The sequence below is a fragment of the Ixodes scapularis genome, unplaced genomic scaffold, assembly GCF_016920785.2.
Source record: "Ixodes scapularis isolate PalLabHiFi unplaced genomic scaffold, ASM1692078v2 PGA_scaffold5__190_contigs__length_132052651, whole genome shotgun sequence".
Lineage (NCBI taxonomy): Eukaryota > Metazoa > Arthropoda > Arachnida > Ixodida > Ixodidae > Ixodes > Ixodes scapularis.
Window position 1 is genome coordinate 6,728,898 of NW_024609880.1, and position 27,622 is coordinate 6,756,519.

A 27,622-nucleotide genomic window follows, 5' to 3' on the forward strand; every position below is an offset into this window, starting at 1 on the left:
GGCACGTAGCACACACGTAACAATCACCACGCGACGCAAAAAAAAGGAAACGTAATGACACATTACCGTGCAACGCAACATCAACGAAATTGACTGTCAATCATGACGCAATACAACCATTGAAATGGCGCACTTGCTGACGCTGTCCATTCGCATCACGACGCTTGAACGTCGCACAATATTTTCGGTGTTTTTATGGGCCAATTTTGCCGTGTTATTGGGGACGGAGCAATAATTAGATGCTCGACTCGCCACGCCGTGCTCTTCTTCAGCTTCTCAATGACTACACTCTAAAAAAAAATCGGGAGAGCCAATCACCGCAACCTACGGAGACAGCTCAGCCAATGATGATGCCGAAACATATGTTCAGACAAAAAAACGCAGTCCGAGTTGTGACCTTAAGCAATACAGAACGTCACGCTTGCATTGCTTAATGTCACAACTCCGACTGCGTTTTTTGGTCTGAACATATGTTTCGGCATCGTCATTCGCTGAGCTGCCTCCGTAAGTTGTGGCGATTGGCTCTCTGAGGGTTGTGCGGGAAAGTAGACGGAGGGGCTTTTTTTAGAGTGTATGCGGAACTCAGATTCGTCTGCTTCTTGCGCAGGGATCGCGATGATGTCAGAAACACTGAAAACATTAGGCACAAACAAAAATCCCGACTACGAGGAGTCGTAAACAACAAGTGCTAAAATATTGCAGCCCCCATATCTTCATTTTTGGGCGGTATTTGTTACTTTTCTTTACTCAATCCAGAAGTTTATTTCCAAGACCAACCACGCTATTTTCCTGCCGACAATCGAACCCTAGCGTCTCTCCCAAGATTGGCTACTCGAACAAGCACCAGTGGCTAATCGAGGTTACGTTTGCTTCGCATATTTTTGACCGCAATACAATACAATGTAATTTTCAAAATTTGTTTCCTTGCAGGTTTATATTATGGGATACTCCCAACAGTAGAGAAATACGCGAGGCGACCCATCTCTTGAAGTGTTACTTTGACAATTTGCTACATAGTATATATCAATAAGAAGAAAAGTATACCTTCACATAACGCTCCTCTTCCAACCATTCTGTTGTGCTCCGTCCAGGCTCTGAAGAAGTGGAGCTCACTGTGGATGGCTACGAGCGTGCATTCCAAGTCAACTACCTGGGTCCCTTTCTCCTCACCATGCTGCTCGTGGGTAAGACGCTCTCGCGCACGTAAGCTCGCGGCATTTCAGATTATTCTTGTAGTGTGGTGAGTACCGCTGACCTATACGAATTGAGACCAATTTTCTTTAGTTCGTACTAACTGAACGGCCATCCGTTCAACGCGTAGATACCTCACACTGTGCTTAGCTTGGAGAGGACAACAGAAGAATTCAGGTGGGATGCGGACGGCGGACGCCCGCCCTCTTTCACATATATCGTCTCTTATTTCTCTACCTGAATTTCGATGCAAAAAAAAATAAATAATTGTCTCATGGAGCGAGCTGACGCCATCAGTTTGAAGCACGAAAACGGCTCCTGGTTTCCGGCGCCTCCTATTCCATTGGCTGGCGCGCGTCGACGGGGCTCCCATTGGCCGCTCCGCCATGGCCTCCAAGATCACGAAGCGCGCGCACGTTAGTACGCAGCAGACGACAAATGGAGCGGGCGAGCGGCTTGCATGCTTTCGCATTCACAACTCATGAGAGATGCTTAGGTGTACCTCAAGCTTTTTTTCCGTCTTTCTTTTCTCTTTTTTTCAAATCCTATGACAGAGCTTTGCAGCAAGGAGAAAGTTAACGAGTGCGAGAATGTGGCATGCACTCTAGTATCAAGAGTTAAAAAAAAAAACCGCAGGGCATGGTGAGTCTTATGTTTTTTTTTATTAACGCCTTGGATCTAATGAGATGTCGGCATTGGACGACAGCAGCGTTGAAGGATAAATCACGTAGCAAGAAACGAGAGCATCATACGCCCTACGTTTCTTACGTAGTCAGCGAGTGTAAATATAATAATACTTTTCGTTCTCATCTAAGCGGTCGGGGAGGTTGGGGAAAAAAAGCTGAATAATCAACTTGACGAGCTCTCTCTTCTCCGGAAATTGTACAATCAAAGGTCACGAAGGCATACAGTACACTAGGTACATACATTGCGCAAAAGCTGTCCGCATAATCAAACAAAATAAACAAAAACATAAATATGCAACACATGTAATCAGAATAAAACATACAAAGCATCACAAAACAACTCAGATAATGACTATAAATGCAAAAAGACTCGAATGAGCTGTTTTTATATACTCTTATTTGCATAAGAAAGAATAAAATGAAATATATTTTCAATGCTAATTCAAGTCGTAGATTGAATTTGTTTTCATTCAGCAATTCTGAATGCTTACTCTTTCATAACTTTTTTTTCATGGCTTGTTTCGCACGAATTATTGTTTCAAACGCCGGTGCTATAGGTGTGGGATATCTGACCCGTTTTCTGGATAAGCATGCAAAATTAACATGAAGATGCGTGTGATTTAATAGTTTGTCCTTAAAGCCTGAACTGAAACGATACGCACACATCTTCGGAATGCGCATTACACAATATTTCACAGGCAGTAGGGCATAGAGGGGGTCATGATGCCGCGTCCGCAGCTGGCCAAGTAGGCAGCGCGCGCGTGGCCTAACGGTTATCGCGCCTGCCTCCCACGCGAAAAGTCAAGGTTCGATTCTTGGGAGCGACGAATCTTTTGTTATTCATGCAATTTAGTTTCTGGTAAATTCGAGAATCCTGATGCTTGTTCGATGTCCGAATGTTCTACGTGTCGAACATTCTACGTCGATTGTTCCAGAAGCTCACGCATGTACATAAGGGACTCCGCGTGGCGAGCCGCAGTCAGTCTCGCCCCAGCGCTCGGTCCTCCGGTACTGCCGACATCGACGACCGCGACTCTCTGCTGCTTTCTTTTGTTCCCTTTTTGTTTTTGGGCCCAAGTTCGCCCCATTAAACGTTTAGTTTTTTCAGTTATCATCGCCTCATCAATTGTCATTCGTGGCAATATGAAACGTTTTCAATATTTCTTATCCTTTCCTTTCAATAAAGACATATTCTCTTACTTCTGCGACACGCACGCACACGCACACGCACACACAAAAACACTAAGTACTAAGGACAATTTAAGTCTGATATCACCTGTGCAACATCTACCTCTTCGCTGTTTGATCGGTATATCTTGGGGTAAATCCTCGTATTCCACGTTCCGATTACGACATTTTCTCGTTAATGGCTTGCTGCGATATTCATTACCCGTATTTCACACATGTGCGAGCAACATAAAGAATCTCCAGACTGGAAAGAATAAATCTTTACGGTTATGTCTCAGATTGCCACCAGACACACCCACGATGCAAACACTTCCCAAGCCGGAAAAGTTCCGCTTGAAATAATCTGTATTCAGGAAATTCTCCGCGCATATCTCCGATATAAAAATCAGCATCGTCAACATCGCCTTACGAGTGCACATTTGAGGCATACTTAGGTAGTAATTCAATTACATTAATTGAATTACTGTAATTTAATTACTTTTCCTGGTAATTTGTAATTGTAATAATTACTTTTGGCTAAAAGGAATTGTAATTGTAACTTAATTACTTTCTAGCGCCAGTAATTGCTAAATTTCAGGCACAATTACAATTACTTTTGCAAGATTTTGTGGCGGCGACGCTTTTCCCCCCTGGCCACGGAGACGACAGCACAGCTAAAGCGACAGGGGATATAGTGTCTCCCAACCTGCTCAAAAAAGAAAAAAGAGGGATGGGGAAGGGAGGCTGGGATAGAACGGAATGAAGGACTTTGTAGACTGTAAAACGATTTAATGAACAATTTGAGAAATAATTTGATAAATGAGGGCTGCATTCGCGTCCGTTTTCGTTTCTGTCGTAGTTGAATCTGACTCTTCGTCTCGTTCGCTTCCTGTTGCTCCTGTTTCTAGGGGTCTTTCTTATTTCTCATTCCCACACGGGGGCATCATGGGTCGAAGTCGAGCTGGTTGGCTCCGATCACATCATCCGGTCGAAGCGGGAAGGTTCGAGGTTCTCCTTACACGTCTTCGCCGCTAGCATATTCGCTTACATATTTCAGTGAAGTTTGGGGACTTTTTTGTTCATGAAATTATTCTCTTTTCTTTATGAGTTTTTTCGCGTCCTTCTCCTCTATCTCGTATGTTGGTACCACTAACAGTAAGTCGTGCTACTCTAACATCGAAGCGAAGAAGCAAAGAAGCAGCAGGTCTCATTAACACGACTCACCCTGCCTTACTTCCAACTGTTGTTGCTACACTGCTCTTCCTTCTCTCAATCCTCGTCTACCTTTTTGTATAAATCTTTATTATTTAGTGTTCGCTCTACCTAACCTTTTCAACCGTTTGTCAGCCCGAATGGACGAGATTCCAAAACTTACAAACCACGGCTTTAGACTGTAGGGAGCTTGTTTTTACATTTGTTGTTCGGTGAAGGTTTTTTTTTCTTTTTTTTATAAAGGGCTTGGCTTTGTTTTTACACCTCTATCGTGACTCTCCACGCGTTCTCCTCTCGTCCTGGCCTGTGAAACCGTCCCGAGGCGCGCAATGCTGTTTTGCATTGAGAACCTGCAACAGTCTTATCTACAATGGAAAAGGAAAGGCTGCTGGGGCCTTGTTCCGAAAAGTTCTTTAGACAGATTAGCAGCAATGTAAAAAATATAATCGTGAGGTGCAAACTCTCCGCACCGTCTCTGAAAACAAATTCAACAAACCGAAACGCGACCTCCAATTTGCCAAAACAGTTGCAGGTAGCAACTTTTTTGTCACTTTCAAAAATAGTTACAGTTATAAAAAAAAAATAATAATGGCTCGTCTATATCTTTCAGCTGAAACACGCTCAAGTAAATCATGAAATCGAGGCGTCCAAGAGGCCGCAGTTTTGCAATAATTCGCGGATTCTAATTTTCGCAACGCGGTGTGGTCGCAATATAGATTCCAATGTGTTTACATTTTACCGGAATCACTCGCGGGACTTATTTTTCGCGAATTGTAGGCGATTCGCGAAATCGAAAATAAAGTCGTTTACGGTGTATCATGAATTTTGCGAGGTTGTTTTTTCCATGCTAAATTCAAATCGGTCTTCTTTATGAGACGCATAACATCGATACCATCATTGCTATCCTAATGATTAGCTACATGACGATCCTGAATTTATTATCTATATCAGGAGCTTTTTGGGTGTTACCGTGCACTGAATTAACCCAGAATCCCTGGCAATAGAGTGCTGCTATTGTGACACTAGTTTTGTGGAAGCGACCACAGTTCGCGTGCTACGGTTACCCTGTTGCAAGTTCACAGACAGGGAGAGGCAGCGAATCATCGTGGCTGAAATGTTTTCGTAAGTTGTCGTATTCTTTAAATGTTTGACGTCGTCTACAAGTTTCTCTTGTTAGTCATTTTTACGTGAGTTTTATGGTACCAGTACTGTCGCATATTTGTTTCCTTGTATTATTTTTAAGTATATTTTTTGTTGGTTTGACTTGGATACCATTTGCATAAGCTCTAAGGAGATTCACCTCGCACCTGTAAATTTTGTCGCCATTTATTTTTATTTTTTGAGAATATACGAACGCAAGAGTTCATTACTCCAAACTATTAAGTTCTATAATCCATTTAACAAATTTCATAAAAGGAAAGTACAATGCGTGACATTTATACACCATTTATACAATACGGCCATATAACTCGTTTACAGTTATATGGCCCAAGGTGGGTAACTCTCAGAAATAAGTAATTGTAAAGTAATTGCATTACTGTTGAAAAGTAATTTGTAATTGCAATGAACTACTTTCGCGTAGTAGTAATTGTAATTGTAGTTAAACTACTTTGGGAGCTAAGTAATTGTAATTGCAATTATATTACATTTTTAAAGTAATTTACCCATGTATGTGAGGCACCGGAACGAGGAGTTGATTTCATCGCACATCGCACTTCTACAGCATGATATCCCACTATTTGCTGTCTTCAACGAAGCTTCACATTATTCACTTTAAATCTTGCCTCCGCCCACTGTGTCTTTACACATAAACGGGGTTGAGAACAAATCTTCGCAGTCCAAGATTGTACTGCTACAATACACCTTATCACGTATATATATATCTATATATATATATATATATATATATATATATATATATCTATATATATATATATATATATATATATACCTGGACTTTATGCGTATATTTACCAACGAATCAACAAGTGAAATCTCCGCGTCCTCAGGATCGTTCATCCCTTCTCTAGAACTAGTTCACTCATGACATTAAAAAAGGCACCGCAGCACATTCTGGACTGCAGTCTACGGCAAAAATTTGTCATATTTTCAGAATCACAAGCAGTACTAAAATGTATAAAAGAAACGCTTAGCAAATCATCTAATCCCGCGCTTGTTTCTGAACTTCTATTTATTCACGACACGGCAGCAAACAATGGACAACACATTGTGCTTCAGTGGGCGCCAGGTCACTGTAATGTTCCCGGAAATGACGCAGCAGACGCTGCGGCTGCAGATCAGATTCCACGCTACTACATCACCTTCGTGCAAACTGTGCCTACACATGAACGACACATCACAAGATCTCCAGGTCTAGTACACCCAACTGTGCCAGATGCAATGTCCCAGAGGACCTTGATCACGTCTTCCTAAATTGGTCTTACTTCGATCAAGCTCGACGGTCCTTTTTTACCACCATCCTAAGTGCCAGTACAGCTGTGACTCAAAATAACGAAATCCTTTTTCTTACCGGAGGTCGACGAAGAAGAGAACTTCTTTATAAATCTCTTCTTGAGTACCTCCAAGCCACTAGACTTGCAACGCGCCTCTAGCCCACCGGCCCGCCACCTAGACCAGCCATGCTTTCGTCTCAACTGACATCGACTAATTTGTGATCTTCATACCAGAAGACAGTTCTGCAGTGCCCCTCACCCTTAAAAAAATAGCCTCCTCATTCGACCCTACTCATCCAGAGATTGGTGACCAAATCACCCCCCCCCACCCCTCCTCTCTTCTTTTCTCACCCTCTTTCCCCGCCTGTGCTAGTCTTGCCCCTGCCGAAGGAAGGCTAACATTACGTGCAGGCATTCCCCCTTCACGTGTGTAACAACACTCATCAACAACAACAGCTGCTTGCGGACATGACGTAGATCTTTGTAAAGACGTACCATTCACAAAAGTGGACTGCCGTCAACTCATTAGAGCATTAGGAAGAAATCTTTTCCTTGAGACCTGGACATCTACATGCTATCACACCTTCCCTCATCGTATTAAATCTCTTTTACAGAACTTTCTTCCATCTGACCCCCCCAAGAGATGTAGACACCCTTCTTCATCGGTTAAGATTAGACGTATCCTACACAAATTAGCACAAATACAAATTGGGATTTTATGCAGCCCTAAATGCAGTTCATCTGATATACCAGAAAACATTGAACATATTTTTTCCAACGGTCCACTCTACAACACTGAACCTGTAGAGCTCCTGATTTCCATGCCAAGTCACCTCACGACATGAGTATATCATCAATTTTAGGCACTACTGGCCGTCACCATGTGTCCAACGTAAGGCCTTGAAGAGCATTTCAGCCTTTCTTAAAGATACAGGTCTGACAGAGAGACTGTAGCGATAAAACCTGCTTATAATTTTTATCCTAATGATAATTCTGACAGTAACTGCTCTATGAATATTTGTGACTATGAATATATTTGTGACTGTGACTTATGACCAAAAATGTGAGTGTGACCCTGTCGCAATGAAAGTGTTCTGACTTGTAACCGGACACAAGCTGACCAGACAAAAGTTCACCGAACAGAAGCGCACCGGACAAAGGCTAAGCCGTTTTTTTCACAGACTCAGAGAAAAGCTCACCTCATTCTTTTTTTGCTACCCGGGCGAAACACGGGTTGGGATAAAGTGCGGACGCGATGAACATTCCACCATTTTTAGGATAACTGGCATCCCATCCCATGGAAAGGTGCCGACAGATATGCCATAACGGGCAGATAAGTAACAATTTGGGACCAAAATTTACGTCACTGAAAATGCGCGGAGCTGATCATCAAGCTTGCTTGACTCAAGGCATGCCAGAGCACCCTTGTTCCACGCTTAAGGAACTTCGTCAACCGAAGTTTTTGAACCCGAAGATTGACCGAAGAAGCGAAGTCACCCTTCTGTGATCTCACTTTTTCATTGTGCTTACGTCACGCTAAATGTGCACATTACTAATACATTGGTTTTCCTGGGGTTCAGGGTAATATTTGAAGTGAATGGCAGGGAAAAGTAAATTATTTCCGTCATTGAGCGTCGTAAATGTATTTGCAATCAAGCAGGGCGATTTGAAAGGAAAACTGAGGCAAAACTGTAATATACAAACCATTGATTTGCGATTTTTTCATATCTTGAAGGACCGGGAGTTGGGTCCTATGGACAAGCACGAGACAGATGACCAGTTTAGAAAGCTGTGCGGGATTTTGCATAGGCTGGCGTTCTTTCCACCACAGCTTGTGCCCGAAGGACTAACCTACATCAGGGAAAAGTCTACCGGTGACATCGGCGACCTGCTCGACTACTTTGATTGCACGTATGTCAACGTTATGCTTCTGCTCCTTCTGCTGCGGCACCCAGAGCGAATTCTTCTCTCTGCCTGACTGTGCACCGACGACGACCGGAGTTTCCCCCGGAACGGTGGAATATGTACGACGCCACTCTTCAAAATAAAGACCGGATGAACAACACCTGCGAAGGATCGAATATTGGGTCCCAGAAGTTTGTCGGCCACGCCTATCCAAGCGTCTGGAGGCTGATTGAATGCCTACAAGAAAATCAGTCGCTCGTTGCCACGGCATTGACACAAGCCCGGAGGGGTGAACCCCCAGCGAATCGGGTGCAAAAAACCACTCTGTGACTGCAGAATCGTCTGAAATGTATTGTCGAGGGGCTTCAGGTTCACCCAGATCTGCCAAGACTGCTAGAGCTAGTAAGGAACTGCATTCGCTTCTAACCAATCAATAAACAAACTTGTTTCTACTCGAATCAACAAACCATGTGCCTGTCAGATTTAATTTATTGTTGCATTTTAGTGTCGCACGCATGCACCTAAGTTGTTCGCACTCGTGTTAAGAACCAATAAAATTTTCTCCTAGAGAGTTTTTCTCCGGGTCTGTGAACAAATGGGTGAGCTTTCGTCCGGTGAGCTTTTGTCCTGGATTCGTTCTGACTGACCACAGAAAGAGACGTCGCCAGTTAAATTGTGTGTGGGAATTAACGCCGAAGTGTGTGTCCCGCTTCTTCCTCTCTTTTCCCTCCTCTTCTTTTGACATTTTTATGTCCCTTTTCTCATTTCCTAACAGAGTAGCCAGTCGGGGGTACTCCTTGGTTTACCTCTCTGTCCTCTCTATATTTCTGTTTCAATAAAGAAAAAAAAGCACAGTTCTAAGGCCGGTGGTGTCGGAACAGTGGGGGCTGGGGGAGGGGGGGGGGCTGAAATCGGCCCGCCACAAACTAGAGTAGGCACGAGGGTTTCAGACATTCCGCACAAAATTACGAAGGAAGGGGAGAATATTCCATTTCATAAATTTCCTATCGGTTCCGACGCAACCAAAGAGCCAAAAAAGCTGAACCCACAACTGAAGATCAGCGAAGAAAACTGGAAACCAGTCGCTTGCGTACGTTCTCTGCATGTCCTCCGCTTGAAAACAAAAAATGAACCTGAAAACGTTATTCTATTCGCAAGCTTTCCCACCAAGCTTTTCCTCGTGTCACGTGGTTCTCCGTCGCGCTGTGAATGGCCAGAGCGGATGCTGCCGCTCTACCGCCGCGAAAAATTCCCAACCTTCTAGAACCGCAGCGGTTTAGGAGCGAAATCGCTGCATGTGAAACGCGCATTACGAGCAGCGTGAAGTGTCCTCCCCGCCTCTCGCCGCAACACACAGACCTTTGACAAGGAAACAGTTAATCAAAATTTGAAAGTTCGTTTTTTTTTGTTTTTTTTTCAAAGCGTGAAGGGTGTGAAACAATTGTCCGTACACGTGAGTGGAGTTCAAGAAGCTGTTGTGTTGTACGTCGAAAAAATATTTCTATGCCTGTCTCACCGGCACGAATAGTATCCGCGGAGTAGAAATACGGATTCGCACTAAATCTTGCATTCTGAGGTATCATCCAGCGAAACAGCCGAAAGACCGGAGCAGCGAACGAAAATTACGAATCAATATAAATTGACTTACCTGTCCATTTTTTGATGGTATGAACAATGAAAGTGCATGCTTCATGCCACGGGCTCACACTTGACAGCGTGCTTTGAGGCGATTCTGCTTCCGTTTCTGCTTTGGTCCTAAGCGCCGCTCGCTCAGATCCCGAGAACTCACTTGGCTAGCTTTTTCTGCTGGGCAGCCGAGCGTTTGGACAGGCCTGAGCAGAGTGTGCGAAATATCTCAGAGGCCATGATCGAGGCAACATTATCTTAGCTTTTGGAGGTGTTAATTACTTTAAAAACATTAGGGGATTTTATTTGGAAATGTTTAACTGATGAATGGCTAACAATGTGGAACGCTCAGAAGCTTCCAGAAGCATCAGGGATGATATGTTTTGTTCTAGCTAAATAAAAACTCCTAGGCGCCAGTTTCATCGTAACATTTATCTCGTCCGAAGAAAATTAAACTTGACCCAACCATTGGGTTGTTCCGCCAGTACTCTCCTTGTGCGAGTGCCGGCTGCTTACAGAGAAAATCAGAAAGAATGACGCTGGAATGGTTTGACGTCACGCATCGAAGGCATGCAGTCTCGGTCGAGAAATGGCATCGTCAACCGGATGCAGATAACGAAAAAATCCTCGTAAACAACAGTCATAGTGAAATACCTGACTCTGGTGCGAAAACATTAAGAAACTTTGAAGTCGAAGAAAAAAGGCAACAGTAGGAATACGTCTCCTACTGTTGAGGCGTTCTCTTACTGTTCTTTGACGAAAAGGTTTTTGTTTTATTTCTCCACACCAAGGTTTTAGGTGTTACAACGTGATCTGCACACTCACTGCATCAGCACACTGTTATTTCGTTATAAACAACGTTCTGATTTGCGAATTTAGACAAAATATTCGTACCTTATTTTTATATATTAAGACATTGCTCGTAGGCACTTATAACAGGTATGTGCATTGATTCCTATGAAAGTTGGATATATACACCTTTCCAACGCTTATAATCAATTTGACCATAATCATCATCATAACCACCACCACCATCATCATCACCATCATCATCATCATTTTTTTCTGAGCCCATGAAATTACCCGAGCGAAAAAAGCCGAGTCAAATCGGCTGGAGACGTATGCGTGTCGTTTGATAATGCGCAAACGGGTGTAAGTGCGCATGCGCAGAATGCCTTCCACAGCCTAGAAGACAGACCAGCGGGCAGACGGTGACTAGAGAAATGGCCTATGGACGTGAAGTCGCACTCCGGGGCATATCGCTGCATCTATCTCTGCCTTACTTTGCCTTGTTACCCGTATGCATCGGTCAGCAGACGACAGCAACGAAACACTGCCATAAGAACAAAAAGCAAACAAAATGGACAAATATATGCAGGACGACAACAATCTATGTGCAGCAAAAATGCAACATATTGCGTACAATGCTTAATAAAAAAATATTATAAATGATTACAACACCAAATAGAACATCACGCAAATCTTGAAATCGAGTAGACCAAGCAAACGACACTTGAAATTCGTGAACCATAATAGAAGGTACCACTTCATGTTGCTTTTCAAGCTGTCGTTGGAGAGGAAGAGCGCGAGAGAGAGAAAGAATAACCTTTTTATACCACTCAAGGTCGAGCCGTTTGTGGTTTGACCCACAGTCCGGAATAATCTTCCAAAAGGCTGGGTGCTCCCTTGCAAAATCAGGTATTAAGTATGTCAATCGATAACTTTTATAGTTCGTCGTTGATGTAGGCGTTTAGCATCTGATCCACCTCGTAGACCGTACGGCGTGTTGCTAGGGAATAATGAGTCTAACAATGTGAAAAGGTCACACTTTATCTCGTTATTACTGTAAATTGAAAGCTTTAGTTGCAAGAAACTAAAACAGCCCTCTGAAAAAGAAGGACGTTGCGTGGTTTATGACTGCTCTTTTTTTTATTTCTAGAAGCCAACAAAGACACTCGAACTCCGACGCGCTTCATATCTATGGCAATTTTGCCGTGCGCAAGAACAGACGTCTAACGCTTCTGCTCAAAACGAGCAGGTGACCTTAAGGCCCCGCCACCGTGAATGAAGGTGGAAGATCAACCATCGGAATTTACGCCACCGACAACCTGCCAATGGGAATATTGCGGAGCATCTTCTTGGTCCCGGCGTCTGTCACTAGGGTTGTTTTCTCGCATAGGCGCCGTGGCCTTTTCGCCTGTCTTCCAGCGTTCGTGATGGAGAAAGTAAGAAGATCAGCAGAGGCCTTGGTTGACAACCAGGAGTTTTATTACATAGAACATAGTTTTATTTTGGAGTGAATGTGATTAGCCGCGTCCTACGTCATACGTGCATCCATCCACAAAACGAGCAGTCGAAAACGTCGGAAAATAACTGGACCCGGCCGAGACATGGTCGCAAACTTTGCTGTTTACGTTTGGGGTGTTATGCTTCGCGTGGCTACGGTGCCTGAAACTTCTCTACTTCGACTAGTGCGTTTAGCGTCCTTTTCTGCCCATGTTCTGAAGGGGTCCCAAAGTGGCAACAAATGGCTTCACAAAAGCCCGGAGTTAGTGTCATGCTGTCTGATGTCAGCAATCTCGGCGGTTAGTCATAGAAATGCGGATGAAATGCTGGCAAACGTAAGCGTCGCTGTCGTCGCAGCGTCCCAACTCCTGACTGCCGAAGCTTCCGTGGTCTGACAAGCTGAAGAGCGACCTGCAACAGAACAGGCGTCTGCCACATTCACCACCACTGCTGGGACGCCGCCAGGATCGCGGCCGGCGACAGCATGGCACATCTATGATGTCATCAAGCAAATTTCTAAGGAACACTTTTTTCTTTCTTTTTTTTTAGCAGAGGGGCGTTAAACACACCAGGTTAAGGCTCGTCCGTCGTTAAATATTCCTTTGAGCATGTGGAATTTTTTGTTTATATTCTACTTTTATGTTCCCAACACTCCCCCCCCCCCCCCCACACACACACACACTTTGTTTGTTTTTCTATGTTTTTCCATCCGGCCTGCTTCGTTTTCGCTTTGCGGCAATTTAGCCCGCTGTAGCAAAAAGGGGCTGACAAAATAATTTCGAAGATTTCTCACAATAGTAAGCGATCGTGGATGCTGTAAAATACGTGTGTGAGTACATTTCCGTGATCGAGGCTAACTATAATTCAGTTAAATATATCCTGGCGAGCTTTAGAGGTTGCGGGCCCCGCGACCCAATAAGAGCGTCGGAGCAAGACACGTGATAACACTCCGGGGTCGAGACCACGGGGGCCTCGTTCCCGCCACAGCAACAGCGCCGTCCCCAGCAAAATGGAGCGATCGGTTTCTTTTTTCTTTTAGATGCAGTTGAACTCACCCGATCCCATCTCCATCAAGAATATATCCTAGAGACAAATAAAGAAAATAATAACGAATTTATGAGTTTCAATTATATCTAAAGCAAAAAAGTGACGCCCCGTCTACACCCACTCCTGTTTCTTTGCACCTTGTAGCGCCATGGCCGTTGGCTATTGCAGCCGTGTTACCGACCGCATCCGCTTAAAACATCGCACTGGGTCAGTAGCACCTTGAACACAAGGCCTGCGCGTTTCCTCCTCTAAACGTCATCACTAGTGATTCCACTCAGCGGCCCCCAGGTAGCCCGGGTGAACCCCATCGCCTGCTCCATCATCTGCTCCATCGCCTGCTTCAGTGGTTTTTGTACCAGATAATAAAACAGACGCTCACGCCGAGTGTCTATTGCTATAGCAGACGATGAAGTTAGACGTTCACGTGGAGCGTCGAATGCATCAGTGAAAATGCCTAGACAGTGCTGCGCGAAGGGCTGCAAATCAAATGAGCACAGCTCTCATAGCTCACTAAAAGTTTTCGCCTTCCCGACGGATGAACTACGATGGCAGCAGTGGTTGCAAGCCCTTTCGAAGGACAGTGCTTTGTCCCAACACTCAAAGGTGCGCATGAACACCCTGGTGCTTATACGCATATCCCTCCGCCGTCTTAACAACTGCATCACCCTGCGTTAGGACCGCTTACGTCGAGGTGCAATAGTGAGTTAGTGGGACCATTGTGATTCATGTGGTGCATAGAGGCCATGTCAAAGAGTCGAGATACGACCGCGAATCCCGGGACATCAGTGATTCGGACGAAGCGTTAAAAAACGTTAGAGAAGTAGCTTGGAACGCGCAATGCGAAGCCCATGATGTGCCGTCTGAAGCGCGAAATAACAGTGATGCAGGAACGGGGATAGCTAGTCACCGGCGCATTTTACGTAACGCGTTCAAACGCGACAGAGAAAAAAAAAAAAGTTATCACCAACTGTCACTCAGGAGCATCTTAAAGGTGTTCGCCTAGAGCTTGGCTGAAGATTACACAATTCAACTTCAAAACGAACAATTAAATAAACACACGCCAGTGAATCGACACAGTTAACCAAACGCGCGGCCTTTCTGGTTGCGTCAACCTTCTCAGGACGCGACCTCAACCCTTTTTCCCTCACGAAGTAACTCAAGTAACACACTTCGCGAACAAAGAATCAGCACTGGTCTTGATTGGCACACAGACCATGCTTTTCAAAACGGGTCAGCACTTCTACAACCCTCTGGTGACAGTCATTCGGTAGACCCAAACCATGAGAACATCATCAAGATAGCACCCTACCTTAGCAAACTTTTGTCCATTGCACTTTGAAAAAATTCTGGCGCACTCGAGATGCCGGACGGCATACGCGTAAACTCAAACAACCCGTGGTGTGTTGCTACTATGGAAAGTTTCTCAGACGCACCGCCGAGGGCTAACAGTAAATAAGCTGTTTCCAAGTCGAAGAGAGTGAACGCACTGCACCCACGAAAATGTGTGACCACCTCATCTACCCGTGATAGCGGGACGTGCTCCGTGGACGACTGTGGGTTTACAGACACACTGTAATCACCACAAATGCGGACTTTACCTTACGGCTTAGGAACCACGACGAGGGGTGTTGCCCATTCCCTTCTGCAACAAGGTGTTGAGCTGGTCGAGTTGGTAAAAGTTTGACATGGCGGGTGTAACAGCTTCAAAAAATGAGGACGATAAAAAGAATAGACACGACAGCTGTTTTCCGGTCGTGTCTATTCGCTTTATCGTACTCGTTTTTTGAAGCTCTTACACCCACCATGTCAAACCATTCCCTTCTCTTTACTGGTCTCAGAATGCCCTGTGCCACAATTTTCTCAAGTTGATCAATTGTACTTGATCTCTTAACGCGTATGGCACCACTCTGTGTTTCCAAAACACGGTTTGAGCGTTTTCTTTCAACAAAACCGTCGCCTGGAATCCCTTAATCGATCCAACTTGACCGTGAAAGGCGCTGGGAAACGACTTTTTCAGCGCACCCCCAATAGAACGACCTACCAGACAGTATGACGATACCACTGCTGCCGCAATACATCGAGGGAATTTTAGTCTTTCTGCACGTGCGACAACCTCGCTGGTATGCGTCCTGGTATGCATGTTAAGGATGACATAGCCCAAGCCATATCGGCTCAAAACAAACGGTACATACCGTGTTCTAGAATGAGTCAATGCGTGTCTGTCGGCCGCACTAAGATGGATGCCCAAAACTCCAAATAGAATCGGTTGCTTCCGGAACATGCCCTAGACATGTTCAAGAACCCAGTCAGCCATTTTCCCACTAAATGAGCAGCCCATAATACAAACTGCAACAACCGTGATTGCAGAAAAAAAAAAAAGAAGCGCGGAACGAAGGACAGGTTAAGCTTCGTACTGCTATTTTGTTTTGATCGCTGCGACGTATACAGTTGTGACGGGGCCCATACTCTCGTCAATCCTCGGGGTGTTTACCGCTTGGGGCGGGTCGGGAGTCCACAAACGATTACGTCATGCGCAAGCCTTGTCTCCTAGATTGTTTCCACTGCGTCCTGGCATTAACACCCGCAAACAGATTCGCGGGTAAATTGAGCGTTTTGTCTCATGAATTGTTCTCAAAGACCTCGCAGTTCTAGCGTACGGCAATGCTGCGGAGGTGAACGTTCATCCAAAGTTGGCTGGTTTCGCAGGCGAAACCTCTTGGCTAGCAGACGACAGCCGGTTTCTCCGAGCCTCGCATTTGGGGCAGTGACATACGCACTCTAGCGACGTGATGCCACGTGCCTCGCTCCGACGCTCTTCTTAGGTCGCAGTTGCCGTAGCCTCCTCAGTTTGCCCAGTTATCGCGAAACGGTACAACCGCCGTGGCGAGCGCGAGCAGAAAAAAGGATTTGGTTTAACGGAGCACAAAGTAAATGATCGTTCAATTTCTGGAACGTAGAGAACATCACCTACCTTTGTGGTCATCCAGACACTTTTTCTCTCTCTAGGTTCAGAGCTCTTGAAATTCCGCCCGGTAAATGTTATTTATCAGTTGTCTTGTTTATATCAGTGGCACGCCATGAAACGCGAAACGGATCTGCACGCTGAAGTATGTTTCAGAGGTTAGCTACAAGATGGTGCTGTACGTCGGTCAAACGCCATCATTATCATCGTTTACACAGTTGCGCTAGTTTCACAAGTCACAAAAGCTTGTTAAAATTCACATACGTTTTCACGTGTTCTCCAAACACAAGTAACTAAAACTCCCTAATCTTCGGCAAGGTTGTTGACTCAGGTGTACAGTGTGTCCTCTTCCTTGCAGTCTTCAGTGACCGAGTCTATGTTGTGCGCGATCGAGTAAATAAAGAGTGTATATCCATAAGAGTGGGTGCTACTACACGCAGTAACAGCTATCACCGTCACTTCCTACAATCTGGCGCAAAGCTGTGGATATTATTTTTTGTTCGCATAAGTTCACCCTACTAGCCCAGTAGATTATTTTGTAACATTGTGTCTCTCTGAGGCGTAGAATCTTCAGCCGGAGAGATTTCTCCCAAATACCTTGCCCGTCCGTCTTTCACTCGCCCTCATTTCAGCCCGGTGCACATCCCGCAGGTTTGCTGAAGGCGAGCGCACCGTGCAGAGTGATCAACGTGACCGCGATGCTACACCTCCTCGGCAGCGCAGAGCGCTTGGAAGACAGGGCTCGTGGGACACATCCCGTGGCAGACCCGTTAGCCGTCTACTGCGACAGCAAACTGGCCCTCGTTCTCTTCACGAGGGCACTTGCGGTGACACTGCACAACAAAGGCATTTCAAATTGTATTTTTTATTCAAATCTGTAGATTCAGGTAGCCACAAGTAGCCATTACAAATAGACGTTCTCAGAATCCACTGGAGTGCCCCTTTAGATGAGCCCTTCATACAGGCAGTGTTGGTCACGGTGTGCCACAAGGACCCGCGATGAATCGGTCACTCAGATGCTTCACGTCTGTTAAAGGTCTTTGCCAGTGGCTTTGCAACATCAGTGAAGGGCTCTCTAAACCAGGATATAATCCGGTCTTCGGAAGGCAGAAGACGGATAATTTTTGCGACATCAGGATCCCGGTACGAGTCGAAAGCCTGCGGTCTTGTTTAAACGACGCAGGCAGCTCATTGGCGACCGAGGCGGCCGATGAAGTGACGAGGAGCAAAAAGTCGAGTCAATCAATTAAACTCAGTTTTAGATAATTAAAAAAATCCTAATATTTTGTGTTATTGTAATCCAGAGGTGTTCTGTCCAATTGCCGTGCTTACCAAGGTGCGTGATTTTTTGTTATTTTTTTTTTTTTTACAGGCGTCACTGTTAATGCCGTCCATCCGGGACTCGTGAGGACTTCAATAGCGCTCAACTCTCCCAGAATTATGGCATCCTACTTCTCTCTACTCCAGTCTCTCGGCGGAAAAGTATGCTTGCTTTATCTACGCATGAAACAGGTGGACACTATGGTCGCTGGCAGCCTCCATAACTCGGTAGTGTAGGACCGTGAGCATCTCATTTTCTCTCCGCAGTCAACGAGATTGTTGCAGTAGCTCATCAGAACATCGCAGACCGAATTCCAGAGCTAGAAGCAAGCACAGAATAAGCAAAGCTTCGCTTTCCTTAAGCTGTCAGCGACTATTCGCGACTCCAGCGACCTATAGGGGGCGCCACCACCAAACAAACATGGCGGCTGAGTCCAGGTCGCGGCGGCTCGGCCGGGCCGCCTGAATGGGTGGCGCGTTCAAGTTAACATATTTTCTTTTGTTTAATGCCCAATTTTATAGGCATTTGAACTGAGACGGTGAAGTGTAGCCGGTGCAGATAAACTTGCAAAGCATAGTTTTGTTTTGCCGGGGTTTTTTTGTTCTTTTCGTGTCAAACTTTCGTTTCGGAGATTTCGTTCAAAACCGAAACTATGGGCTCCGGAGAGACGGTCATATACTAATCAGTTTTGATCATCTAAGGAAAGCGGCGATGACTATAGAATTGTTCCACAGATAGTAACTTTGCAGCTAACTCGCATGCCTCGACCATGCGACTTATCTGTCCGCGGAATCGAGCTTTTGAGCGTATCCGCGTTAACGAAACAGCTCCAGTCGTCTGCTCGGCCATCAACACAGGCTGCAGGAAAATTACGAAAATTAAGCAACCGCTTTTTGAGCCAAGGACCATGTTAACCCGCCGGCGCCCCACTAAGCAGCTGATACTCGTATTTCAATTCAGGTTTTAGTAGCAATCGAGAAGTCATTTTGACGAGCGGGTTATGTATTATATTACGTACTATGGTCCCACTAAAGCGATATTAGCATATCCTTCGGGTTGAAATATGAGCTTTGTTGACTAGCAATTAGGTGAGCTGCTGAATAAAAGTATATTTGACAGACGAAGACATACTACTTAAATTTAGCCAAATGGTTCTATAGCGGGCAGCACGGAGACAAACTGAAGAGAGTCTTCATTGAAGATCCACGCAGAACCTCTCTGCATTGAACTTTGCTTCGAATCCTGAACGGAGAAAATTAGTATTTTTTTGTGGCCGGTCAACCTGATCAATGTAGACGTATATTGCTGCTGGCTTCGACGTCCTGGTAATATAAACATTGAAAGCGCGATAGGTCAAAATGCCGTGGCAGCATCTAACGTTGCGAGACTTGTCTCCCACCTTTTGAAAACAAATAATATCCCTCATTCATCATTTGCAGCGAGCAAGTTTTCCTGAATCAAGTAATTGCGAAATCAGCCCAACTCCTTCAGTGTGGTCCAGAGGCTTTTTCGGCGAAAAGCAGCCAAGATGAATAGCCAACGCACCGACCGGCGTGGGTAGCTCAAACTTGAAGCTAACCGAACACAACCAAACTCAAGAAAAGCAGCTATCGAACCTTCCCATTCACTTGACTGCAACATTGATGTTCCCTCCAGTATCAGTTACCAAGCAGTCGTCACTTTGAATGTGATTCGAGACAGACAAGAAATCAAAAAGTTTTTCCGTGATTCCTCCCCATCCAAGAAATCGAAAGCACGCGACCGTGTGCTGTGGAGTAAACGGGCTTTCAAACACGTAATAGAAGAAAACAATTTACTGAGGCTTCACCACACTAATGATCACTCAGGCAAACTTAAGAAATATTCGGACCTTCGTCAAATTACATTGTTCGCCACCGCGCCGACAACACGTCTCCGCGAAAGCCACCAGAGACGGGGAGGGGCGCGGAGCGACCTGGACCGGCTGGTTCCCGGTTTTCCCGCTTGGTGGCGTCCGTTTTGCTGGAGTCGCGAATAGTTCTGCATGTATCGTGCCGCATTGTCGCCTGAAAGACGGTTCTCACGTGCTGCACAGTGAGACCCGGCTTATTATTGTGTATATTGGAGTAAAGCAAAGACAAAGACGGTTACCGAAATACATCCTAAAATACCAAACTACGAAATTTAAAAAAAAAAGTTATAAATAACAGACACACAACAAGGGAGGTACTAGCTTCGTTAAGGTCATATATTAAATTACGAGCTAAACTTACCTCATGATTTAGCTTGCTTTGTGAAAAAACTACTAGGACGGCCCAGGGCTGGCCAAGCTACTTCGGAATTGTATCTTCAATACCGATACCTTCGAAAGTTGTATTTGAGATAGCGATAAAAGATTATTACTATAAAGATAGTCGACGCTGTCAAATATAGCTAGACACATTGTAGAAATCGCATTCAAGATATTTTGAAAAGCAGAGTTTGCCGTTTCTTTAGACTAGAAAACATATTTATCAGCTAGATATTTTTTTTATATATTCCGTATGTTTGTATTTAAAATCGAAGCGTATGTTTAGAAAAAAACATTTAGATATTTTTAGCACGCCGTTGTTGTCGTTGGAAAAATAGTGTCATAAACATTTGCAGAATTGCAAGGTTATTCGATCGCCACCACTACTAGCAGTATGACAAAAATTGTTTTTCGAGGCAATCTTTTCTACGCACCGCCGGATGAAAGGGGATTAGGAAAACGAAAAATACTTCATACTTTAATGATATATACAGGGTTGTCGTAGCATTATTTTCTGGGTTATTACTGCGTCGACTTTCCTCTAATTATTAAGCAAGCTACGATTCTTTAAAAAAGAATAATAATCCGCTCACCAGTTTACGTTTTCTGCTACGTTTGTATTAAAGCTATCGTCTATCGAAATGATCGCAACGCGCATGGCGGTGGGGTGTTTTTATTGATCGACTCACGGTGGGCAAGCAGTGAGCTTCTACTACCGCCAAATGACGCTGAATCTGTTTGGTGCCGAGTTCAGTGGCCCAAAGGAGGCACCCTTGTATTAGGCACTTACTATCGTCCCCCAACAGTAAATAAAATCGATGAACTTGGTCGAATACTTTCCAGTATTTCTGAGATTTCTATTGTTCTAGGAGGGGACTTTAATATTCCCAATATCAATTGGGCAGGCACTATTTATACTCGTGATTACAGTTCCTTCTTGTATAATCTTTTAATGACCTCTTTATTTTATTTGCTTCAATAAATTCGTACTCTCACCAACAAGAAGAAACTCTATTTTAGATTTGTTACTGACAAATAACCCTAGTATTATTTCAAATGTCTCCATAATTCCCAGTATAAGTGATCATACTACAGTTGTATGTGAATCACCATTGAATAAAATTAATAGGGTGTGAAAGCCTCCACGCAAAGTAATGATGTATGCAAAGGGTAATTACAAAAGTATTTCGTTAGAGCTCTCGGCATATTTCCCCTAGTTTTGAAATTTGAGTAAAGAGTGCGACTTCAAAGAATTATGGGAAACTTTTAAGCATAAATTAAGGTGCTCGCTGATTCTCATATATGGTATGTGACAACCAGGACTATTAGGGAAACAAATAAACATAAACCTTGAATAAATGCTACAATTCGAAAGCAAATAAAACATAAAAGTCGGGTTTACAAACATTTTACGAAAACTTCGTCCGATATCTTAGAACAAAAACTTAAGGAGATAACCGCAAAGCTTAACAAAACAAAAAATATCCAAAAAAGCAAACAAATTTTCTTCAAGTCTTTTGAAAGCAAATTAAGAAAGGGTCCTACTGAATTCTGGACATTCGTTAAGGCAAATAAACAAGTTGATACTTCAATTCCTGGTTTACTTAGGGATGGCAGATTAGCGAACAGTGATATTGATAAAGCGGAATGTTTTAGCACATACTTTAAATCAATTTTTTCACCCCGCGCTTTTTGAAGTATTCCTTGTGTGTCTGATAGAATAGCAAGAAATGTTATGCCAGAAGTGATAATACGAATGGAAGGGATTATAGCACTTCTAAGAGGCCTAGATACTTCAAAGGCATATAGACCAGATGAGCTCTCGCCGTTAATTTTTCACAATTGTAGAGAGGAATTTGCAAGATGCCTACATATAATTTTTACCAAACCACTAACAATTGGCACAATTCCCGATGATTGGAAAAAAGCAAATGGAACTCCAATTATTAAGTCTGGGTCAAGAAATCTTGTTGAAAACTATCACCCGGTGTCTCTGAGATGTGTCGCGTGCAAACTCTTAGAGCATATATTATGTATCTCAATATATAACTTTATAAGTTCCAGTAATTTTTTGTCCCTCCCAACAAGGTTTCCGTCGAGGTTATTTGTGTGTAACTCAGCTAGCTGAATTTACACATTACCTTTCAAATGCCACTGACAACAAAAAACGAGTAAATTGTATATTCTTTGATTTCTGCAAAACGTTTGACACGGTGCCACATCATTTGTTATTGAATAACCTTGCATTAATAGGAATCAATGAAAATATTATCAATTAGGTTGCTGAGTATTTATCTGGGCGTGAACAAAGTGTTGTACTAAATGGCCAAATATCTTCCACTGTAGTTGTAACCTCCGGGGGTGCCTCAGGGAAGTGTACTAGGGCTCTTGTTACTTCTTATATTCATTAGCGACATTTGCGAGGGAATAAAGTCAAATATTAAGTTATTTTACAAATATTAAGTTATTTTAGGATGATTGTGTATTATACAAAGCTAAAGAAAATGACGCACACGTCTGTATGATGCAGAACGATTGAAGAATGTTAGAACGCTGGTGCGATCTTCGGGAAATGACCTTGAATATAGAAAAGTGAAAATGCACGTGTTTTACTCGATTTATTGTTAACACGGCTACATATGAGATAAAAAATTATGAACTTGAGCAGGTAGATAAACACAGGTATTTGGGAGTTAATTTTTTGAATAATTTCAAATAGAATGACCACGTAAGTGATATTTATTTATTTATTTTATTTATTTATTTCAAAATACTGCAGGCCTTTCTCAAGCCCTGGCAGGTTACAGGCAACGATACACAATAGCACCATATACAACGCTAAAAAAATACTAGCAAAGGCAAGTAATATGTTAGTATTTATTTGGAGGAATAATAAGAATACATCTCGTTGCGTAAGACATACATTATATTTTTCTTTTATCAGACCAATTTTGGAATATGCCCGTGTTATCTGGGATCCGCCTCAGTGTTACCTCGCGAGTCAGTTAGAGAGAGTTCGAAATAAGGCATTAAGGTTTGTCACAGGCGATTACTGTCCGTACTCGAGCTGTACTGAAATGAAGAACAGCCTGGGTTGGGACCTTCTTAGACTTCGGAGAAAGTGTTTGCGGTTGAAATGTTTTCACAATATATATCACGAGGAGACAGGCATTGAAAAGGGTATTTACATTCTGTAACCACACCATGTATCTTCAAGGCGGAATCATCCCAAGACGGCGGCAGAGTATCGTTATCATACTGGCTTTTTCTGTTATTCACTTTTTGTTCAAACCACCCGGGAGTGGAATGCCCTTCCTGAAGAACTGATAGCTGCTATCAATAATGACGTCTTTTATGACGGACTGTAGAGAAGCGTGCACGAGTAAAAATGTAGTACTGAATGATTGTCAATTGCATCACTGAAAATTTCTTTTGAATGCGTTTTTCTTTTGTTCCCCCCTGCATAATGCCTAACGGCGCAGCGGGTATTTGTGAAAAAAAAAAAAAAAACATTTGCTATGGCTGGGGACGATTGTCACGAGTCCTTCTCGTCCAGTGCCATATAAGGAGTAAATGGAGAAGAGATTTTCCGAGAATTACAACCGAGTCAGAAAGTCAGACCCCTTCCTTCACTGGGCTTTGCGGAAAGTACGAGATGAATATCAGGCTGTAATATTTGTCTTGGATACCGTCGCAGATTGTGTGAGTGAACAAAAAAAAATTATCTTCCGTCAACAACAACAACAAAAAAACAGGTTTTGATTTTGTTTTGGGGTACAGTTTGAAAATTGCCATGTTGATACTACCTGTTTCAGACTGCACTGGAAGGTGCTCAGACAACCTTGTTCTTGGCTATTCATCCCGCGGTTGGTCGAGAAACAGGCGCATATTTCTCGGATTGCAAAAAAGGCTGGGTCAGCCGCAAGGCCGTAAACTTCAAGCTGGTCCAGCAAGTCTTCCGATGTTCGATGAGACTCGTGCACCTTGAAGGAGCCGACGTCCCTCTCGTTTAGATGGAAATAAAATGAATGTGCGTAAACCTTTTGTTCAATTGCACAATCACCGAGGGAATGTTGCGGGAGCAGTTACAGTCCTAATCACACTTGTCTATAACGCGCGAGCGTGCGGCTTTCACCGGGGAGCGCTAGACTGGCGGCATTCGCGGAAACTAAGCTAGTCACGTGGCGTACCATGGAACGGCCCGCTCGAAGGGTGTCCTGCCCACTCTATCAGCTGGGACAACCCCGCTTCACTCATTCTGACTATCCTTGTTCGTACATCTTTTGGCACTCCTGGTGTCATTGTCGGCGATCAGTGCTTTTGTCCTGTAGGATTCTCTCGATACTATGCGCACTCGTGTTGAATCCGGTCAATTGATATACTCTTGTTCTTTGCATAGTGGCAAGCCTTATACCAGCTTGACAAGCGATAAAAGTAAAGTGCTGTATGATATATTTTTGTTTTTTGATGACGAAATCGTTGACACGTCTTCATGCTTTAGTTTGTTTATTGTTCGAGCAATGATGTTTGTAAAAAGCGTGCGAACAGCCTTCCGCGTTCGCCGCCAGCTGATAGAGCAGGCAGGACACCCCTCGAGCGGGCCGTTCCAAGTTGCGCCACGTGACTAGCTTAGTTTCTGCAAGTGCCACCATTCTAGCGCTCCCCGGAGAAAGCCGCACGCTCGCGCGTTATAGACAAGTGTGATTATCACTGCACGCGCTGTACCTACCTGCGTTCGCAGCAGCTACTGTTATAAACCAGAAACTTATTAAAAATGGCATTTCGCATGTGCATTCAGTGGCATCACATTGTTTTGACTTGCTGAAATTCATTAGCTGTGCCGGTCACAACATAAATGGCGCGATACACGTTTTTGTTTTTTTCAGAAAGACAAAAAAAAAATACATATTAGATGCTTAGACAGCACGACGGTTGTCTGCCATAGCATGGCGACACTGCCTCACGTGATGAGATGTTTATGCAGTGCATTTCGGCTCCTAGCCTCAACTTTTAACGCGCATGGCTCTGTAGTGACATCCGATCACACGCCAGTCCGGTCCAACTTAGTGTCCAACTTAGAGCACCAGGGGCTTTAAATTAGACATTCAGCGAGAAAGTCGGCGAGGTCGCCAACAGCCGCCATTGTCCAGCACCACGCAGCGACTGGCCAATCGCGGCGGTCGGAGATCTCGCCGACTTTCTCGCCGTGTTAACTTCAGGTTCAAAATGGTAGCCAATCGTTTTGCGATGTCTTGGTTGTCTCTATGTTAGTAAATAGGAAGGCAATGGCGCTGCTATCTCATAATCCAGCGTCTTTAGGGAAAGCCGGACGCAGAGCAGCGTCACTTCAAGATTGAGCTCTGAAAACAGCAGATATCAGCTAAACTTCTCATACTACAAAGATGGCGCCGGCCAGGCAATCTCATTCTCACTGTGCTTGCCTGACCACATAGACATGGCTGGCACCCTTTCGCCAGCCCGGAAACCGCTCGTTTATGCTAATATTTTTAATGCACACTGTACTATGAACTTTCAGTCTGCTCTTTGTACACACAGTATCAGAGTTGTCATTCCCCTCTGATGGTAAGTAGACAGGATCGTAATCGTTTCTAAGGAGATGTCGCGTTTTTATTACCAAAGGAAAACCGTAATCAGTGGCACTCATTCCCTAAACATAAGTATTTTCATATACTCGAACATAGCTGAACCACGTGTCTTAAGTCTTCATTTGAAGGGGGCCGTGCAAGGATATTGAGTTGAAATGATTGTCAGTATACACAAGCTTACTGGTGCTGCCGTCACCCAAAAACACTCGGACGTATCGTCACTAAAGAAGAAGTGTTTTTGTCGTGGTGTAATTTTAGTATAATATCGAATTTCTTTCGGTCCCTCCTTCGCAAAAGTCGATGACGTAGTCACTGGGAATGCAGTGTTCACATAACCACGTAGATTATTCATGATGACGCTATTCAATTTCCCTTCAAAAGTGTATGCGAACACTCGTTTTGGTATTGTGAAAAAAAAATAATTGAGGAGCATTCAAGTTCTGCCTCGTATCCACTCTTTGCAATGACTAGAATAGATGGACCCTCACAATAAGAAGCTTTAAAAAAAGGGGCCCCAACGCTCGGGGGTCTCCCGAGCAGCTCGGGGTATCGCACAGAGCATGCGCAAACCTTCTGCGCATACGCTATGGATATATATGCAGGACCTTTGGATCCGTCCTTTTCTAAAAGGCCGGCGTAGCTGCAGGGCTGGTGACGTCACCAGCCAAGCGCGCGGCGTCCCCTTGCATGCACTTACAGACTTGGCTCTCTTGCCGTCTCGAGCTTCAGCTTCCTCCTCTACCTTCCGCGTTTCGAGCATGCGATTTGTGACGATTATGTCTAGTGCATCGCTTACTTCGTCGAAGTCTCCGACACTGATCGCAGTAGTGGTGGGAGCGATTGTTAACAAAGGATTTTGGAAGCTGTTCATTTTGACTGCAACCTGCTGGCGACCAGATTCGTTGACGGCGAGTTCCCGACGAACTCGCCGTGGCCGCCGTCGTCCGGTGCAATCTTGCAGGCGCATGCAGGGTGGCAGGTCAAAGGACCGGGGCGAGAGCGAGAATTCGGAGGTCAAGTTCATCTGCTTCTTTCGCAGGGGGTAGCGGTGACGTCAGAACGCCGAGCCCTGTTTGGCTAATCGCGACCCCCCATGTGAGCATCGTCGGCTCCTTTGCAACGTCGTCTGCTCGTCAACGTCGCCTGCGTCTGTCTTACCTTTCCTGCGACTTTCGGAAGTGCAGGTCTTTACGAGCGAGCTCGACTTCGCCTTTCAGAGAGGGCCGACGAAATAACTCGAGCGGTACGTTGTTTTCGTCGAGCAACTAGCAGACGCCCATCAAGGAGGGAAGTCAAAGGACTCACTGGCGGGGTGTCCCGAAGCGCCGAGGTTTATTTGCTAAGAACCGAGATTGAGGGTGGATAATGTCCGCAAGTCCCCTCCCAAATACTTTTTCCCTCCTTTCGTGTGCGGCGAGGCTTCTTACTCTTTAAAGGGACACTGACAGGGTATTTATGCTCGCCGAGGTTTTTAGTTGTACGTGTCATATGAGAGCTCAACTACCCAGAACAGAATTTGCGGCTCGAAATTCGGTTTCTTTCCGCCCGAAAACCGCCGATCAAGAACTGGCCGGTTCGAGTCTCGCTCACTCTCTTTTTCGAGGTCACGGGCCGTTTTCTAAGGTATCGATGCGACCACCAAATTTAATCAAAGTCGTGGGTCACTGAAGGCACACACTCAATATTAAAAATAGAAAAAAAATATGAAACCCATTTTTTGTTGCTTCTAAAAAGCTGTAAATACGTTGATTGAAAAAAAAAAGTTCCACAGACAACCGGAAGCATTCTGTGCGTTCGTCGTTTCGCGTATCTTGGTACTCGCGGGGACGGCGATGGCAGCGGACGACGGGCGTGGGACCTCTATTTCAGAACTGTCGTTCGCGGTACCGGC

The 27,622-nt window shown here is 44.4% G+C and overlaps 1 protein-coding gene across 1 annotated transcript in view; it reads left to right on the forward strand.

Moving 5' to 3' along the window:
* LOC8037841 (retinol dehydrogenase 12-like) overlaps positions 1–24,138 on the forward strand; it is a 36,701-nt gene extending 12,563 nt beyond the window's left edge. Inside the window, exons 3-6 of the mRNA XM_040214195.3 lie at positions 1,092–1,184; positions 17,187–17,381; positions 17,908–18,017; positions 23,941–24,138. Coding sequence (XP_040070129.3) covers positions 1,092–1,184; positions 17,187–17,381; positions 17,908–18,017; positions 23,941–24,138 — 596 coding nt within the window. The remainder of the gene's footprint in view (positions 1–1,091; positions 1,185–17,186; positions 17,382–17,907; positions 18,018–23,940) is intronic.
* Positions 24,139–27,622: the final 3,484 nt, after the last annotated feature.